Raw genomic sequence first — 20,241 nt, 5'->3', positions numbered from 1 at the left:
CAAGACCTGGGGTCCAAATAACCTGTTTGTGGAGCCTATTTCTCTATGTATCAAATCAAAATGATAGAAGAGTACCTTGTGGATCAACCTCTTTGGCTATCTTCAGGGCATCAGAGTTGGCCAGGTCAGAGTTGGCAGGGGACACTGCCAGAATCAGACAGTTTTCCTTGGTAACGAACTGCATGAGCATATCTCTGATCTGGAACTCAATATCCAGGGGCTGGTCACCCACAGCAATCTTGGTCATCCCAGGGAGGTCAATCAGTGTCAGGTTAAGGACTGAAGAAAGAGAAGAAAAAGTTTAGACCTCAACAGCGACTTGCGCTTTCCACCCAAGCAAATTGGTTCAAACTGAAACATTAACAACATAAAATATGTACGAGATTGCATCGATTAGAACCACTGGAAAATGTCGCTGGAATAAAGGAATAAATGAAAGAAAAGAGTTCAGTCGCAAAGAAATCTTGAAGAGTAGAAATGCAGAACACATCAGACAGATCACATCCATTTCGTTCCCATATCACTGAGAGAAGGGTCTCCACACCTACCATTTGGTGAGTAGACCCTCAGGTTGATTGGAATGGGTGATATCCCCTTGTTGCTGCCTGTCACCCGATCTGTCTCCTGCTCGATTTCCTGCCGCACTTCATCAAAGTCTGTGAACTTCTTCCCTTTGCAATGCAAGAACTCTGCATACTCTAGAGATTTAAACACAAACACAATGATGCAAATTTGAACAGTCTGAAGAGGTTAGACAACCTTGACCAGGTTTGGTATCTTCTAGTTCATTCACTTCCACTCTGATTTGACCATCTTTCCCTCCACAGATTTAATTCTCATTGACAGTCTGTGAGAAACCCAACATTATTGCCCCTCCCTATCTGGCATGAAGTCAATAGGGCTTCCACATCAACCACATTGCTGTAGTTTGGGGTCTCAGCTAAGCCAGATTGGAGAAGGGCAGTAGAAATACTTCCCTGTAGGATAATAGTGAAGTTATTCATCTGGTCTGTGGTCAACATCATTGTCACTAACTTTCTATTGCAGGCTTAGTTAAGTAACTCAACTTAAATTCCTTCATTCGGTGTTGGGATTTGACCACTGTCTAACATACCATACTTTGATAGGGCACAGGCCTACAAGCCTGAAGGCCAACATGATCTCACCCAGTGCCCATCCTTCCAGCCTACATACGTAGAATGTTACCAGGGTATTGGCCAATGAGTGCAGCAGAGGAGGGGGAGGAGATTACCATTACACCCAGGTTCAATTCCATGCTTTGCTGGATTTAAAATACTGCATTAATGTGAGGTGCTTTTGATCCTGCCCTCAGATAACTGGTGCACTTTTCACAGAGATCCCAGGGGAAGATTAGAGGACTCAGCAGTCCATTTTCCACTCTCCACAGAAGGGCTGAAGAACTTTTCCTTTTGGAGTTCCGGCAGGAATTCACATAAACTCCACAGAGGTTATTTCACTTAACTTCACTTGCCCCATCATTAAAGTGTTCCCACTGCCAGAATCAGACAGTTTTCCTTGGTAAAGAACTGCATGAGCATACTTCTGATCTGGAACTCAATGTCTAGCACTCACTCTCAAGGACTCTTCAATATTTATTGCTTATTTATTTATTATCATTATTAATATTTCCATTTTTTTGTATTTGCATAGCTTGTCTTTTTCACACTGGTCGATCGGCTAGCAGGGTGGTCCTTCATTGATTCTATTATGATTATTATTCCATGGATTTATTGAGTATGCACACAAAAAGGAAATGAATCTCAGAGTTGTATATGGTGACATATCTGTACTTTGATAATAAATTTTCCTTTAACCTCTGACTTTGGACTTTGATTATTTTCACAATGTCTAAATTAATTGAACCTTTAAGTTTTGGATTTTATAAGATCCCAGAATATACAAACAACTGATGTATTTTTTAAACATAATTTTACACGTGATGTTTCAGGAAGAGGTTGAACAGGTTGGAACTTTTCACTCTGGTAAACAGAAAGCTAAGGAGCAAACTGAAGAGTTTGGTGGCTCAGAGAAGAGGTTTCTGCCCAGCAGAATGGTCCTTAACCATCAGCCATAAAGTATACACATCCAACAAAGAGCCCAGAAGATTTTCCACTGAGAGAGGTTCCAAATATTGATGTTGGCACCGGGGAAGATTTGAGGTGAATAGTTTTGGTGAAGTTGTGGCAGCTGATAAGCACATGAGAGAGGAAAGGGAAACCTGGAAAGTAAAGGAGCACCAAACAGACATACCAACCTAGATAAAAGGGCCGAATGGTCAGGTTTCATAAATTCCATGTGTGGCTTAAATAAGACCGTGGTCTTAGGCTGTAAGAGCTTTGCAAATAGAATCAAATGGCATATCTAATTACACACACACATACATCATATATATAAAAACAAGACTGAGTTGATTTTGTGTTGCATTTCCTCGATGTTCACAATGTTCCCAGTAGCAAATGACCCACCTCACCCACATCTGTGTTGCTGTGGGTTGGGAGCACCTTGGCCTTGTGTGAACTGCACAGGAGGGAACGAAGGGGTCAGCAAAATGAGTGAGTAGCAACACCCTGAGGCCAACTTTCCTGCAACTCTCATCTCCACCACCAAGGTAACCAAGGGCAGCTGGGCCAGGCAAAAGCACCACCAATACCAATATTGGGTGCAAGTTGAATAGGGAGTTAACATTGGCATGTGGCAAAGGTAATGTCGCAGTAGTTATGGGGGATTTCAACATGCAGGTGAACTGGGAGAATCAGGTTGGTGCTGGACCACAGGATAGGGAGTTTGTGGAGTGCCTACGGGATGCATTCTTGGAACAGCTTGTACGAGAGCCGACCAGGGACAAGACTATTCTGGATTTAGTGTTATGTAATGAACAGGATTTGATAAGCGATCTCGCAGTAAAGGAGCCATTAGGAGGTAGTGATCACAATATGATAAGCTTTTATCTGCAATTTGAGAAGGATAAGGGCAGCTCGGAGGTGTCAGTGTTGCAGATGAACAGGGGAAACTATGGAGCCATGAGGGAGGAGCTGGCCAAAGTTGACTGGACGGATAGCCTAGCAGAAAAGACAGTGGAACAGCAATGGCAGGTATTCTTGGGAATAATGCACAGGGTGCAAAATCAGTTCATCCCTCAGAGAAGGAAGGATTCAAAGGGGGGAAAGGGGCCACAGTGGTTGACAAAGGAAGTCAGAGATTGCATAGCATTAAAAAAAAAGGAAATATGACTGAGCTAAGGTGAGTGGGAGGACAGATGATTGGGAAGTTTTTAAGGAACAACAGAACTTAACTAAAAAGACAATACGGGGAGAAAAAATGAGGTACGAACGCAAGCTAGCCAGGAATATAAAGGAAGATAGCAAAAGCTTTTTTAGGTATGTGAAGAGAAAGAAGATAGTTAAGAACAATGTTGGGCCCTTGAAGAATGAATTGGGTGAAATTGTTATGGGAAACAGAGAAATGGCAGAAGAATTTAATGAGTACTTTAGATCTGTTTTCACTAAGGAAGACACAAGCAATCTCCCAGATGTATGGATGGGCCAAGGACATAGGGTAACAGAGGAAATGAAACAGATTGACATTCGGAAGGAAACGTTGATGAGAAGACTGATGGGACTGAAGGCTGACAAATCCCCAGGTCCAGATGGTCTGCACCCTAGGGTTCTAAAGGAGGTGGCCCTGGAAATTGCGGATGCATTGGTAATCATTTTCCAATGTTCCTTAGATTCAGGATCAGTTCCTGAGGATTGGAGAATGGCTAATGTTATCCCACTTTTTAAGAAAGGAGGGAGGGAGAAAACAGAGAACTATCGACCTGTCAGCCTGACATCGGTGGTGGGAAAGATGCTAGAGTCCATTATTAAGGATGAAATAGTGGCATATCTAGATAGCAGTGATAGGATTGGGCCGAGCCAGCATGGATTTACCAAGGGTAAATCATGCTTGACTAATCTGTTGGAGTTTTTTGAGGATGTAACCAGGAAGTTAGACGGGGGAGATCCAGTGGATGTAGTGTACCTCGATTTTCAGAAGGCATTTGATAAGGTCCCACATAGAAGATTGGTGGGTAAAATCAAAGCTCAGGGCATCGGGGGGAAGACATTGACATGGATTGAAAACTGGTTGGCAGATAGAAAGCAAAGGGTAGCGGTGAATGGGTGTTTCTCGGAATGGCAGGTGGTGACTAGTGGGGTACCACAGGGCTCGGTATTGGGACCACAGCTGTTTACCATTTACGTTAATGATTTGGATGAAGGCATAGAAAATAACATCAGCAAATTTGCTGATGATACTAAGCTGGGTGGCAGTGTGACATGTGATGAGGATGTTAGGAGAATTCAGGGTGACTTGGATAGGCTGGGTGAGTGGGCAGATACTTGGCAGATGATGTTTAATGCTAATAAGTGTGAGGTTATCCACTTTGGGAGTAAGAACAGGAAGGCAGATTATTATCTGAACAGTGTAGAGTTGGGTAAGGGAGAAATACAAAGAGATCTCAGAGTCCTTGTTCATCAGTCACTGAAGGTGAATGAGCAAGTGCAGCAGGCAATGAAGAAGGCTAATGGAATGTTGGCCTTTATTACAAAGGGAATTGAGTACAAGAGCAAGGAAATCCTCTTGCATTTGTACAGAGCCCTGGTGAGACCACACCTGGAGTATTGTGTACAGTTTTGGTCTCCAGGGTTAAGGAAGGGCATCCTGGCTGTAGAGGAAGTGCAGCGTAGATTCACGAGGTTAATTCCTGGGATGTCTGGACTGTCTTACGCAGAGAGGTTAGAGAGACTGGGCTTGTACACGCTGGAATTAAGGAGATTGAGAGGGGATCTGATTGAAACATATAAGATTATTAAGGGATTGGACAAGATAGAGGCAGGAAATATGTTCCAGATGCTGGGAGAGTCTAGTACCAGAGGGCATGGTTTGAGAATAAGGGGTAGGTCATTTAGGACAGAGTTAAGGAAAAACTTCTTCTCCCAGAGAGTTGTGGGGGTCTAGAATGCACTACCTCGGAAGGTAGTGGAGGCCAATTCTCTGGATGCTTTCAAGAAGGAGCTAGATAGGTATCTTATGGATAGGGGAATCAAGGGATATGGGGACAAGGCAGGAACCGGGTATTGATAGTAATTGATCAGCCATGATCTCAAAATGGCGGTGCAGGCTCGAAGGGCCGAATGGTCTACTTCTGCACCTATTGTCTATTGTCTATTGTCCAATGTAGAGATATGTCACCAGTTCATTGTGACCAAAAAAACCATAAGGCTGAGGAGCAGAATCAGGCCATTTGGCCTATCAGGTCTGCTCCACCATTCCATCAAAGCTGATTTATTATCCATCTCAACTCCAGTTTTTCCCTTTTTCCCTTGACACCTTTACCAAACAAGAACCTATCAAACTCACTTTAAATATACTCAAAGACTTGCCTCCACAGCCGTCTTTGGCAATGGATTTCACAGATTCACCACCCTCTTGCAAAGGAAATTCATTCTCACCTGTTCTAAAGGAATGACCTTCCTTTTGAGGCTAATACTCTCCCAGACTCTCCCACTTTTTTGAAACATCCTCTCCACGTCCATTCTACCTAGGCATTTCAATATTTGGTAGGCTTCAATGAGATCCTCCCTCATTCTTCTAAATGCCGGTGAATACAGGCCCAGAGCTATCGAACGCTCCTCACACTTTAACATATTCATCCCCAGAATCTTTCTTGTAAACCTCCTCTGGACCCTCTCCAATGCCAGTGCATACACTCATAGATATGGGGCCCTAAACAGCTCATCATACTCCAAATGCAGTCTGAGCAATGCTTGAAACAGCCTCAGTATTACATCTTAATATTTATATTCCAGTCCTCTAGAAATGAATGCTAACATTGCATTTGCCTTCCTTACTACTGATTCAACCTGCAAGTTTACCTTTGGGGAATCCTGCACTGCGACTCCCAAGTCCCTTTGCTTCTCTGAATTTCTGCTCTTAACCTAAATAACTGGATGTTATCCTGAAACTCTACCCAACAAGACCCTTCAACACAAAGTCTGCCATGACTCAAGGCAGCATTACCTCCAATCAGGGCAAAAAAAATTCGCCATAAACACAAGCAATTCTGCAGATGCTGGAAATCCAGAGTAACACACACAAGATGCTAGCGGAACTCAGCAGGTCAGACAACATCTCTGGAGACAAACAAACAGTTGACGTTTTGAGCCGAGGCCATTCATCAGTACTATTTCCAACAGGAAGAAATGTTAGTCCCTTCAGAAACATTCCGATCACATAATATATTTGATAGGAGTTGGAAAGAATTGCAAATAAAGAACCTCAGAGAGTTCATTGCATTTTTATTTCTGGAATCTATCCTGGAGTTCTGCTTTGGCTTCTCTCCAGAACTGATTAACGGTTCAGGCGCTGATGAGTTGTCATTTTGAATTTTCCACATGCTTTCTTGCCAGACCATGGCTTCCTGGGTATTAGAAGATGGAAAATTGTGAGTTGGAGGGCTCCCAAGTGGAAAATCCCAACCCTCATATCCCTGGGAATTCAATACTAGGCTTCCAAGCAAAACAATGGAGAAATGAATATGCCTGTCCTCTGTCAGTAGGAGAAACCACGTTGAGGCTTCTGTTCCTTATGGTGTCGAGGAGCTCCCTCGGTTAGAAAGATACAGTCATAGAATTCTGTATGATGGCCCAGTTTAAAAATGTTTCAGAATTTATCCATTACATCTTGTTTAAATTAAATTTTTATTGAAATATTTCTTGAGAGCTGAGGCTTGGAGATGTGATCCTGTGAATTAATGAGAATGGCAGATATCAACAGCTTGGTTGGTAACTGGGGGCAGCCTATCATTAGAAGGGGAGACTTTGAATGAAAGCAAAATTGAAACCAAATCCAAACAGACATAGCTCTGTCTAAACAAACCTGACTCCAGTCCAAGAAATTCAACATGGTTCAGTCCTGACTCAACCCAGCTCTCCCCATACATGGCATAGTTCTTGAAGTTGGAGGAAACTTTATTCATTTATTTAGCAATACAGTGTGAATAGGTCCTTCTGCCCCTTTGAGCCATGTTGTCCCAGCAACCCCAACAAACCCAATTAATCCTAATGTAATCACTGGACAATTTATAACGTACCCAGTAGGTGTTTGGACTGTGGGAGGAAACTGAGGGATTTGGAGAAAACCGACACCTTTCACAGGAAGAACATACAGAGACTCCTTACCAAACGGCACCAGAATTGAACTCTGGAGCACCCCAAGCTGTAAGCATTACACCAGCCGCTATGCTACTGTGGTGGCTGAATAATTTTGGGATGCATTGATACACAGAAGACCATGTTGAAAATATAGGGCTGAGATGACATAACAATTTACTTATTTGCAGAGTACTGAGCTACTCTGATCTGATTGGGAAGTTAGGCTCAGAGGAACAGTGATCATGACTGTCACAAAGACAAGCCAACCTTTGACCCTAATTTCCCATGCAAGATGATACTATTGACTTTTACCATTATGGCACCTGACAGATCTCTAGCTCACAATGAGGAGGCCCGTAATGCTGGGGAAAAAAGCAGGCAGTGTCTAATCAAATTTCTAGTTCTTGGCAGCTCTTTCCTAAAAAATCCATAACTAACCCCAATGTTCATGACTCTCCACACTACTCTCAGTTCTAGCCACAGGCAGCAACCTGATGAATCAACTCTCTCTCTGGCTTTTACTCCAATCACCACTGACCAATATCTTACTCTTAAGTTCTGTCCCCATTTCTGGAGTCAAAAATTGTTGGATTTCTTTTAAAAGCATTATTTTCCTGCCTTCAGCGGATTCGGTATATACTGTTTGGTATGGAGGGACCACTGCAATAGATCAGAAAAAGCTGTAGACAGATGTAAGCTCAGCCAGCTCCAGCATGGGCACTAGCCTCCCCAGCAAAAGGCAATGCCTCAAAAATGCAACATCTATCATTAAGGACCTCCATCACACAGGTCATGCCTCTTCTCATTGCCACCTTCAAGGAGCTTGAAGACACACACTCAATGTTTCAGGATCAGCTTCTTCCCCTCCACCATCAGATTACCAAAAGGACAATGAACCAATACTGTCTACCCCACTCATTTTTCTTTTGTCTCTCTTTTTGCATTACTTACCTAACTTCATTTATATATACAGTATATACATATATTCCTTATTGTATTTTATAGTTTTTGTATGGTGTATTGCAATGTACTGCTGCCACAAAACAACATATGCCAGTGTTAATAAACCTGATTCCGATTGCAATTCCAACCACGGCTTCCACTTCACTTTACACTCTCATTTCTCAGTTCTTTCCTCCCATGCAGCATCTCAGGCTTATCCCTTTATAATCCACCTCTTTGGCTAAGATCTTGGTCAGCAGTTTCATGCCTCCTCCCCTGGTAGCAGTCTAACTGTCAAATTGGAAAGTCACTGAGTTCAAGAACAAGTTCTGCGTAAAGCTGACTCTGCCGCGGCAGGATGGAGGAAGTCATAAGATCAAGCGAGTCTGCAGATGCTGGAAACCCAGAGCAACACTCACACACTCACTCACACACACACACACACACAACACACGCACACACTCACACACACACACACAGACAACACACACACGCACACACTCACACACAGACACACACACACTCACACACACAGACAACACACAGACACACACACACACAACACACGCACACACTCACACACACACACAACACACGCACACACTCACACACACACACACAGACAACACACACGCACACACTCACACACAGACACACACACACTCACACACACAGACAACACACACAGACACACACACACACAACACACGCACACACTCACACACACACACACACACAACACACGCACATACTCACACACACAGACAACACACACACACAACACGCACACACTCACACACACACACAGACACACACACTCACACACACACAGACACACTCACACTCACACACACTCACATGCACACTCACTTACACACACCCACACTCACACTCACACACACTCACTCACACACACCCACACTCACACACACACACACTCATATACACACACAGACACTCACTCACACACACACAGACACACACACACAGAGACAGCACACACACAGACACACACACACACTCACACCCACTCACACACACACCCACACACACTCATATACACACACACAGACACTCACTCACACACACACACACACATACACACTCACACACAGACAGACAGACACACACACACACTCACACACACACAGACACTCACACACACACAGACACACACACACACAACACACGCACACACTCACACACACACACACACAACACACGCACATACTCACACACACACAGACAACACACACACAACACGCACACACTCACACACACACAGACACACACACTCACACACACACAGACAACACACACAGACACACTCACACTCACACACACACTCACATGCACACTCACTTACACACACCCACACTCACACTCACACACACTCACTCACACACACCCACACTCACACACACAGACACTCACTCACACACACACAGACACACACACACAGAGACAGCACACACACAGACACACACACACACTCACACCCACTTACACACACCCACACACACTCATATACACACACACACACACAGACACTCACTCACACACACACACACACACACACATACACACTCACACACAGACAGACAGACACACACACACACTCACACACACACACAGACACTCACACACACACAGACACACACACTCACACACAGACAGACACACACACACTCACACACAGACAGACACACACACACTCACTCACACTCACACACACACATACTCACACACAGACACACACACACACACACACACACAAATTCATGCAATACAGATGCTGGAGTCACTGGGTCAGGCAGCATCTATGGAAAGGAATAAAAAAACATTAATGTTTCAGTCCTGATGGAGTTTGTTGTTTTGCTATTCCTTGCATGGCGGTTAGTCAGGGGTGGGGGGGGCTGATGCTTTTTGCTGAGGCAGGTTGGGAGGGGGAGGAGGGAGGGTTAATGCTTTCCTACTGCGTATGTGCCAAAAGGGGGGGCTTTGGGGTTCTAACGTTTTCCTGTCATTCATTCTTTGGGGCTTTTCCTTTGATTCGAGGATGTCTGTGCAGAGTAAGAATTTCAGGTTGTATACTGTATACATTCTCTGATATTTAATGGAACCAGTGAACAAACCTCAATGTTTCAGTCCTGTCGACGGGTCTTAGGCCAAAACATTTATTCCTCTTGATAGGACTGAGGAAGTGTTGCAGTGTCAGAGGTGCTGTCTTTTGGAAGAGGCAGTAAAGAGAGGCTCTACCTACTCCCTGAGGAAGATAAAAGACCTCCAGCATCCTGATCAATATTTTTCTCTCAATCTATTTTCTCTAGAGGAGGGGTTTCCCACCTTTGTGAAGACATGAACCAATACCATTAAGCAAGGGGTCTGTGAACCAGGTTGGGAATCCCCACTCCAGTGAATTATTTAGTCATTATCTCTATTGTTTGTGAAATCTTTATATATGCTACAAATGCAACACTTCAACAAATACCGCTATTCATACAAGTCTCTTTGGTTAGTAAAGTGCTTTGAGACCTCCTGTGGTTACGAAAGAATCAAGAGTCCAGATTCAAGTTTATTTGTCATGTGTACATTGAAACATAGAGTGAAATATATCATTTGTATTAACAACCAACTCAACTGTTTGCCGGGGCAGCCTGAAGTGTTGCCACACATTCCATCGCCAACATAGCGTGTCCACAATGTTTGTCAGACAACACAGAACACAATAAACAACAAAATGATAACACCCACACGCACATGCAGTCCTTAAACCCAGAACAGGCCTCCAACCTCCAGTAGACATGGACTAGGGCATCAACCTTCCCAGCGGATTTGCAGAGATTCACAGACTCGGCTCCAGTCAACGGGCCTTGACTTCCGATATGACCCTCGGGCCTCATTTCTCAGCATCAATCCCAGGTCACACCAATCATCGAATGCTAAACCTTGAACTCCAGGCCCCGAACACCAGGCCTCTAATTTTAGTCTCACTGAGTCACAAACCCAGGAGGTCGTTGGAAGTCATTTCACCAGCCTGCATGGAAATCGGACTCAGGAACCCACTGGCCTTGGGTGCCCTTGTCCACTCTCTACCAGTCTGACATCCACCATCCCATGTCCACATTGCTGGTTTTCAAACATGGAGTGGGGAGTCAGCCTCTGTCCTGAACTCTAATTCCCCTACATCCCTCTGTATAAATCCTATCCTGATCCTAACTCCACCTTCTGTCCCCAAAACCGTCCTCATGAATCTAGAAAACAGTTAAAAACTAAACAATTAGAAAACAAGTAAATCTGAGCTGCAACTCAGTGGAGGTCCAAGGACACTCAAAGGGAAGTTTCATATAAATGCAAGCTGTACTTTGGATCGATGGCTATTCCTTTGCCTGATGATGCAACCATGAATTGCTAAGTCATTATACCATGGGCACCATCTAAAACGCAAGCTGTGATTAAACAGTGTCTGCCTCTCCTTTGCCCATTCAGCTAAATCTACATCTATCTGAACTCAACTACTACTCTTGCCACTTACCAGACTCTGTCTGTCTTAGGCAAATTTCAAGATTTTGCCACGCCTGCCCCTGTTCAACATGATAGAGGAGAGTGGACATAACACACAATGGAGTGCACTTCATTCAGCTCCACGTCCGGTCTGAGGAATATCTGCTTTGCTTCACTCAGTCACCCACAGGATCTGTGCAACTGTTGGCTCCTCACAAGCCAACTTTCTGCTAAGCCAAGGGAAATGGACAAGGGGCAAAGCAGACAATAGTTCAGGCCAGTTAAATACCAGTTTAGCGTAAATAGCCCATGAGGGATCCTGCCCCCATCATGGTGTCCAGGATACTTCTCACAATTTCAGAAACAACCAGATTCCACACTCAGAAAAGAACAAGCATGAGATCAGAACAAGATTATAACAATTTTCCATCTGATTATTTATTTATGAAGAACAGGGATTTTAAAAAAAAGGTACTTAACTGATGTCCATTCGACAATGGCCATCACATATATGGAATATCGCTGTTTCTAAATTGAACTAAGGTGCTTCGAGGCTGACTGCAATCTGAATGTTTCTTTCAGTTGAATGAATCTCGCAAATTGCCATGGCATTTGAATAATTGTATCTGCTGCTCTATTCCTCAAACCTGGACTTCAAGTTACTTCTCACCAGCAGGTCGATCTATTCAAGCAAGACTGAAGAAACTTTTTCTCTAAACTCTGGAGTTTCAATCAGTAACACACAAGAAAATGGATACACTGACTATAAGATATAGGAGCAGAAATATGCCATTCATCCCATCGAGTCTGCTCCCCCATTTGGTCATGGCTGACTTACCACCTCTCTCAACCCCATTTCCTGCCTTTTCCTTTGACATTCTCACTATCCAAGAATCTACGCACAAAATCTCACGCAACACGCAAATGCTGGAGGAATTCTGCAGGCCAGGCAGCATCTATGGAGGAAAACAGTCAGCTGACATCTTGGGCAAGCTCCTTCAACTGGACTGAAGGACAGAGGGGACACAGCCAGTATAAAAAGATGAAAGTTCAGAGTGGAGCTAGACAAGTAAAAACACAAGAGACTGCAAACACTGGAATCTGAAGCAATAAACAGTCTCCTGGAGGATATCAGCAGGTCGAGCAACTTCTGTAGAAGGAAAGGAATTGTTGACATTTTGTGTCAAAGCTTTGCATCAGTCCTGATTAGTTGAGGGAATGGGTAGGGTAAGAATGGTAGCCATGCTGAAATGTACAAAGAAATGGGGGGGGGGGGGGGGGGGGGGGGGGGTGTGGTGTGTGTGTGTGTGTGTGTGTGTGTGTGTGTGGTGTGTGTGTGTGTGTGTGTGTGTGTGTGTGTGTGTGTGTGTGTGTGTGTGTGTGTGTGTGTGTGTGTGTGTGTGTGTGTGTGAGAGAGAGAGAGAAATTGATTCACAATTAGTAACAGAGTTCCACATGTTAACAGCTCTCCAGTGGGTCTTGTACCACTAAACAGGGGACAGGCGATGCTCACACACTTTCAATGAACAACCGAGGGTATTGGCTTCTGGTGAGGAGTGAATCCAAGGACACACATTGCTCTCTTGGTTGGCCACTAGAAGTTCCAAAAGCTGTTGTGAAAGTGTACAGTAGTTCTCCCTGATGGCCTGTCCCATAATGACCTCACAATAAGCCAATTCCTTGGTCACTGTGACATGGATCCGGGAGCTTGCTGTGTACAGATTTGTTGCTATGAATATTAGAACAGTGACTACACTTGGAATTTTTATTATTAGCTATCCAGTTGTAAATGGTACTGCCATTAAGTGCAGGGGTCTTGGCATAACTCTCTCTTCCCATCCCAGAAGTATAGAGACCACTGGTGCTGAGACTATAGAGGCAGTATTAGTAATAGTTAGAGATCCAGAGGCATCGTCCTAAATCCCACCACAGCAGAGGAGCAATTAAAATCCAACTAACTGCACCTCCCGTTTCTACCTCCTACCTAAGATCCACAAACCTGCTTCTCCAGGTAGACCCATTGTTTCTGCTTGTTCCTGCCCCACTGAACCCATATCTGCATACCTCAGACTCATCAGTCTCCCAAGAACCCACTCCCCAGTTATCGCAACTTCACACACTTCATGACCCCCATCCAGCCCACCCGCCACCTCCCCGTCCCCCACCACCGCCTCTCCAGCACCAGCAGCCTGACGTCCACTCCTACCACTCCTCCACACTCCATGCATCTGAAGAAACTTCTGGCATCCTCGCTAACATCACTGGCTAGCTTACTCCTGCACTCCATCCCCATCCTCCCAGTGACTTTCCCAGCTGCCTTCTGACAGTTTCGAAAAGCATCCCAATCCTCCAACCTCCCAGTAATCTCCGCTCTATCATATGCCCTCTCCCCGACCCCAAGTTGGCCTGGAACTCTCTTGTCAGCCACAGTGGTGTCATCCTGCCCCTAGAATACCCCTTCCTCCCTGGGATGTACTGTATATATCCTTTGCCTTCCGAACCACCCCCAGAAATTCCAGCCACCGCTGCCCCCTTCAGCGGCCCCTCCAATCAATTCCAACCAACCCCTCTCCCACTGCCCCCACCCCACCGCAACACTGACACACCTGACCCCTGCCTCCCCCTCCTAAATTCCAGGGTGCACCCAATCACACCACTGCTCACCCTCGCTGCTAAGATAACTCTTTTGCCACGGGGGAAGCTGGAAGAAAATTGCCTTGCTGCAGACCTCGTTATGAAGTTGGTGGAATGTCAGCTATTGCTTATAAAAGATAGAGCTGGTATAATTAACCTTGGAACTCGCAACATGGCTCTGGAATTAGAATCGGCTACAGTGCCTGCTCCATCCTCCCCAGATGTCTTCCCATTCAGGAGGAGAAAATCACTGCTTTCTTCAGGACCTGGTGTCGCCTTAGTTATCCAAATCAATTACACAAAAAGACCCACCATCTGACAGACAGCAACACCACCCCCTCCCCTCCAAGTACTGATCAATCAGCAGAGCTAAATGATGGAGAGTATTCAGGAAGGAGGCTACCAGAGGCCCACATTGAATGGCCCAGGGGACAGCTGTGCTGGGAGACAGAGAGCCCAGTTCTCCTCCAGACTGGGAAGCACAAAAGGGTAGTGTCTTCACACTGGATAAGGCCTCTCTGTTGTGTGTCTCCACGGCTAGTGTTTCTGCTGTGCTGGCAGTCTTATCACAGCTTTCCTGCACTGAATGGGCAAGGGGATGTGTGGCTGCTTCTCGTTAGTAATAATTTCATATTTGTTCACTGTTGTCATTAACAAAGCACCATGCTAGTCAGTCAGACATCAACCTTAGCATAATATATCCTTAGCATAGCAAAATGTCCCAAGGGCCTTCGCAGAAATGTTATCGGATTTTCATTGTTATGAAACTTCATAACAATTCATAAATGTTATGAATTTACAATAAATCCGAGATCTAATGAGAAGTGAAGACATTACTGTGGAGAAGAAATTCACCTGTATGAGGAGAAGATCGCGACTCGCTGTAGTCACGGCTGTGAGTCTGTGTGTGTGTCTGTGTGCATAAACTACCCCAAAATGACTTCCACTGAATTAAATGGGACCTTATTTGTAACCTTAGAGCCAAAATGGATATAAAGCAATCTGATAAAACCATACACACAACTACAAAAAGGTTTAATTTACTTAAAAACTGCAGATGCAGAAACATCCTGTTGGCTTAGTGGTTCTCTGTGATATACAGAGGTTTTACGTTTAAACCATGGACACACACACACACACACACACACACACACACACACACACACACACACACACACACACACACACACACACACACACACACACACACACACACACACACACACACACACACACACACACACACACACACATATCTAAGGAGCAGCCTCTCAAGACACACAAGGTCCACAATCAGCCATTCCCCTTTGCCTGTTGGGCACTAAATTACTTTAAATGCCTGTACAGCCCAACTCTACAACACCATGTAGGAGTAAAGAACATGAATGTGTGCTTTGTTTGGAAAACAATTCCACCTCTACCCAGGAAAGAACATTCTCTGCTTAGCAATGCTTTGCATTCCCTGTGTGTTCTGAGGGTGATGTCCAAGCTGCAAATGCGAGCAGGGTCAGTGTTCACTGCCCTTGTCTGCTGCCTGGGGAATGCCTGAGTGATTTCGCTTCAGAGGGTAGTGAGGAGTTGGTGCTGGTTTGGAGTGGTTTGTTGGTCTGGAGGAGTGGGCAGAGTGATTGGGGATGAAGAACACCTCTCGTGCCCACAGAGACCTTCCCTCATCTCCAGCAGGCCCACCAAGGCCCCCAGTCCCACTCTAATGCTGTGGGGGTGGGGGGGGCAGGAATGTGGGTGATAAAGCCCCTTGTGTACAGGGGTTAGGTTACAATGCATACCACTATACACACACCTGGCTCACTGCATGCGTTAGCTCACTAACACGCTAAGGATCCACACAAAATCTGCTGGAAGAACTCAGCGGGTCAAGCAGCATTGACAGGGAGGAAAAAAGCTGTAAGCGTTTCTGGCCGTGAGATCGAGCATTCCCTTCCTGCCCCTGGTGTTGCTCAGCACACTGAGTTCTCCCAGCAGGCTGCAGCTTCCGCAGTCTCCTGGCTCAGAAAAGAAAGGATCACTGAGCAGTGTGGCACAGATTTCTTTGTGCAGGACGTATTTGACATAGAATCCCCCCTGAAGCTCCACAGTGCCTGTCAGAGTGAGCAGAGCAGGGGCATCAGAGCAACTGCAGCCATACCGAAGCCGGCTTGCAGGACAGACAACTAACAAAACTGAAACTCAGTTGATCAGCCATACCCAAGTGGCTCAGTTGGGTTCCTGCACAGTTTGCTTGGAAATGCACTTGACGAGGTGCAGGCTCAGCATCTGTTTCTGCTTGAGACATCTGGCACACTGAATGACTCCTTTCACTTTGTCCCACTCCCATTTTTCTGCTAATTTCAGTCTTAAACTGCCCCTACACTCTGGACATCCCTCCCTAACTCATCTGCTCAACACCCCTCTTTTTCACCTTCTTTAAGAAGCCACTTAAAGTCTGTCTTTTCAATATAACTGTTACCTTCTGTCAATTTTTGTTTTGACATCCCTCTTGCAAAGAGTGAAGGGATGTTTTTTATATATTAAAGGTTTAAATATTGCATATCTCCTCTCATTCTACTGAACGATTATCGACCTCTACATTCATTTGATTTCTCTCCTCTCAGGCCTGACCTGTTGAGTTCCCATTCAGCATGTTATTTTGTAAAGTTCTTTGATGTAACAGTCTCAGAAACAGACTTACATCTTTGCCAGATTTAAATGTTGCAGCACGTTGGACTAAATGATCAGCAGAGCAGCTCACATGCTGACATTCCACATGCAATTCCATCTCTGAGCTAGGGGGAACGCGGCAGGCCAGGCAGCATCTATGGAAAAGAGTGAACAGTCGACGCTTCAGGCTGAAACCGATGGCCCAAAACGTCGACCGTACTCTTTTCCTGCCGAGTTCCTCCAGCATTTCCCCAAGATGAATTTCCCCATGGGGATGAATAAAGTATCTATTTATCTATCTATCTATTTGGTGTGTGTTGCTCGGATTTCCAGCATCTGCAGATTTTCTCTTCCTTGTGATTGGTTCCGAGAAAGGTCTTTTGGCAGTCCCACCGCATAATGCAGTATTCTGTCTGGCATCAGCTAAAGATCGACAGAGCCTTGTTTAGCCAGAGTGCTCTCAAGAGTCATTGAGGGATATAGTACAGAAACAGGCCATTCAGCCCACTGTGTCGTGCCAACAATCAAATACCCATTTCTACAGGTATCCCATGTTAACTCATTTTATTCCCGCCACATTCCCATCAAATGCCTTACAGACTAGGGATAATTTATACTGGCTAATTAACCTGCCAATCTGCACCCTTCTGAATGGATGTGAGAGGAAATTGCCCTTGTGACTCGTTTTGGCTTATTCAGAGAGCCACTGCTGTTGCTGACTCCCAAACACCCTCTGAAATGGATTTGCAAGCAGCTTACTTGTGCAAAACACAAGATTGAAACAGAAAAGAAGAATCTAACCCTGAGAAGGTCCTGACATTGGCCATGGTTCATACCAAGCCATCAGCTGTCACAGTAATGGCACACCAGCCCAGTCAATTTCTCAAAGGTTTCCTCACAACTCATGCTGAGACTGGTTAAGCAACATGGAGTAATTAAGCAAGAGCCAGACATGATTGTTCACACTGAAACATACCTTACAGGCATCACACTAACAGGATGGCAGTTTGCTCCACTGCAAGGACACACTTGCCACAGGAGTTCTCAGCATCATCTCCAGCCCCCATCTGTCTCAGGATCAGGGGTCAAACACTGGCAAGGAATCTACTATCCACCCTTAGCCGATGAATCAGGGCTCCTCGACACTGAGGGCCACTTGGAAGAAGCACTGAATATGCTCATGGTTGGGGAAATGTCAACATCCACTCATTCAGGAGATACGTCTTAGTAGCACCACCACGGGTCAACCTAGTGGGGGTCAGAAAGTCTGAGTCCCGTGAGTGAGCCAACATCAGGGATAAAGGTATTTGACTTTGACCTCACCAATCTGTCTGTGCTAGACACAACTGTCTATGACAGCATTGGTGACCGCCACACAAAGCCCAGTCTTCACAGCGTCACGTTGTGTGCACTCAGGTTAAGTGGAGAGACTCAGAACAGATCTTGCAGTTCAAATCTGGACTTCCTCGAGGCTCTGTGGACAATCAGCAGAGCACCACAGACCACAACCTCCAGGATATCCCTGGCCCTTTCACTATAATCAGACCAGAGAATCCGGTGTGGATCATTGAGGAGTGCACAAGTGACAGCACTGCAGCGTAGTGGTTAGTGCACTGCTTGAGTGTCCACTGTGGCTGGACACAGAAGGCTGTGGAGGCCAAGTAACTGTGTATATTTACAGTGAAGTTGATAGGTTCTTGATTAGTCAAGGCATCAAAGGTTACGGGGAGAAGGTTGATTGGGATAATATATCAGCCACGATGGAATGGCGATGCAGAATGGCCTAATTCAGCTCCTATGTATTCCCACTGCTGTCTGTAAAGAGTTTGTACGTTCTCCCCATGACCTTGTGGATTTCCTCCGGGTGCCCCAGTTACCTCCCCCGTTCCAAATACGCAGGGGTTTGGATTAAATTTTGGCCGCGCTAATGTTGGTGCTGGAAGCGTGGCGACACTCGCAGCTCACCCTCGGACTCTGCTGGTGATTGTCACAAACAACACATTTCACTCTATGTTTCGATGTGCAGTACGTGTTATATATAAAGCTCATAATTAACCTTTAAAAATGAGGAGCCAGTCCAGTGAAGATGTAATAGAGGACCACAGGTACACACTACAGAAGCAGTACATGATAGACAGAGCCAAGCATTTCACAGCTTCAGGTCAGGGCTCTGCAGTACTGTCACATTTTGTCATGAACGGTGAATGGGAACTGGAGGAGGAGGCTCCAAGCACATCCCAGTCCTCACCAATGATGAGATGTGATTGCAGAGACAAGTCTGAAGCACTTACAACCTGGATCAACCTCCTTCTTTCTACACAAAATGCTGGAGGAACTCAGCAGGCCAGGCAGCATCTATGGAAAAGAGTACAGTCGACGTTTCAGGCTGACACCCTTCACCAGCACTGGGAATGTCGACTGTACTCTTTTCCATTGATGCTGCCTGGCCTGCTGAGTTCCTCCAGCATTTTGTGTGTGTTGCTTGGGTTTCCAGCATCTGTGGACTTCCTCTCGTTTCCTTCCTGTCTACTCTCAGTCCTCAGCAGAGAGATGGAAAGCATTGTCAACACTGCCATAAAGCAGAACTTATTCTCTAATGGGAATAAACTTCCCTGATTCCAAGTTTAGGCTTGGCCAGGACCCCACTGCTCCAGGTCTCATCACACCCTTGATCCAAGCATAAACTGAAAACCCATATTCCAGAGCTGAGATGAGAAGGTCTGCTCTTGACACCACCATGGTTACAATTGACCAAGTGAGCCATCAAGGAGCCCTGATAAATCTGAAGTGAAAAGATGTCCAGGGGAACTACTCCAGTGGCTGGGGTCATGCTGTGCACTAGGGCAGGTAGTTGTAGTTGGAGGTCAATCATCCCAGAACAGGAAGATCACTGCAGGAGTTTCTCAGGGCACTAGTTTCAGTCCAACCATTTTTAGCTCCTTCATCAATTACCTTTCTTCCATCGCAAATCTAGGCCTCACACAATCAGGACAGGAGAATTTCTAAGTCCATAAGACACAGGCTCAGAATTAGGCCATTTGGCTATCGAGTCTGCACTGCCATTTCATCACAGCTGATGCATTTCCCTTCCAATGCCACTCACTTGCCTTCTTGCCATAACATTTCACACCCTGACTAGTCAACAACCTATCAACCTCTGCCTTAAATACGCCCAAGAACCTGGCCTCTAAAGCCATTTGTGGTGATGAATTCCACAGATTCACCACCCTCTAGCTAAATTAACTCTTCCTCATCTCCATTCTAAATGGACATCCTCCCATTCAGAGGC

At 45.3% G+C, this 20,241-nt stretch overlaps 1 protein-coding gene across 14 annotated transcripts in view; it reads right to left on the bottom strand.

Annotated features, from left to right (window-relative positions):
• Positions 1-20,241, bottom strand: part of LOC140731261 (dynamin-1) — a 239,995-nt gene that overhangs the window by 149,403 nt on the left and 70,351 nt on the right. For all 14 annotated transcript variants that reach the window (XM_073052829.1, XM_073052818.1, XM_073052819.1 and 11 more), the window contains exons 3-4: positions 549-698; positions 76-279 (exon numbers count right to left, since the gene is read on the bottom strand). In XM_073052829.1, coding sequence (XP_072908930.1) covers positions 76-279; positions 549-698 — 354 coding nt within the window. The remainder of the gene's footprint in view (positions 1-75; positions 280-548; positions 699-20,241) is intronic.

This window comes from Hemitrygon akajei, chromosome 7, assembly GCF_048418815.1.
Source record: "Hemitrygon akajei chromosome 7, sHemAka1.3, whole genome shotgun sequence".
Lineage (NCBI taxonomy): Eukaryota > Metazoa > Chordata > Chondrichthyes > Myliobatiformes > Dasyatidae > Hemitrygon > Hemitrygon akajei.
The sequence above is the reverse complement of the archived record's forward strand: the minus strand, read 5'-3'. Positions and strand labels throughout refer to the sequence as shown.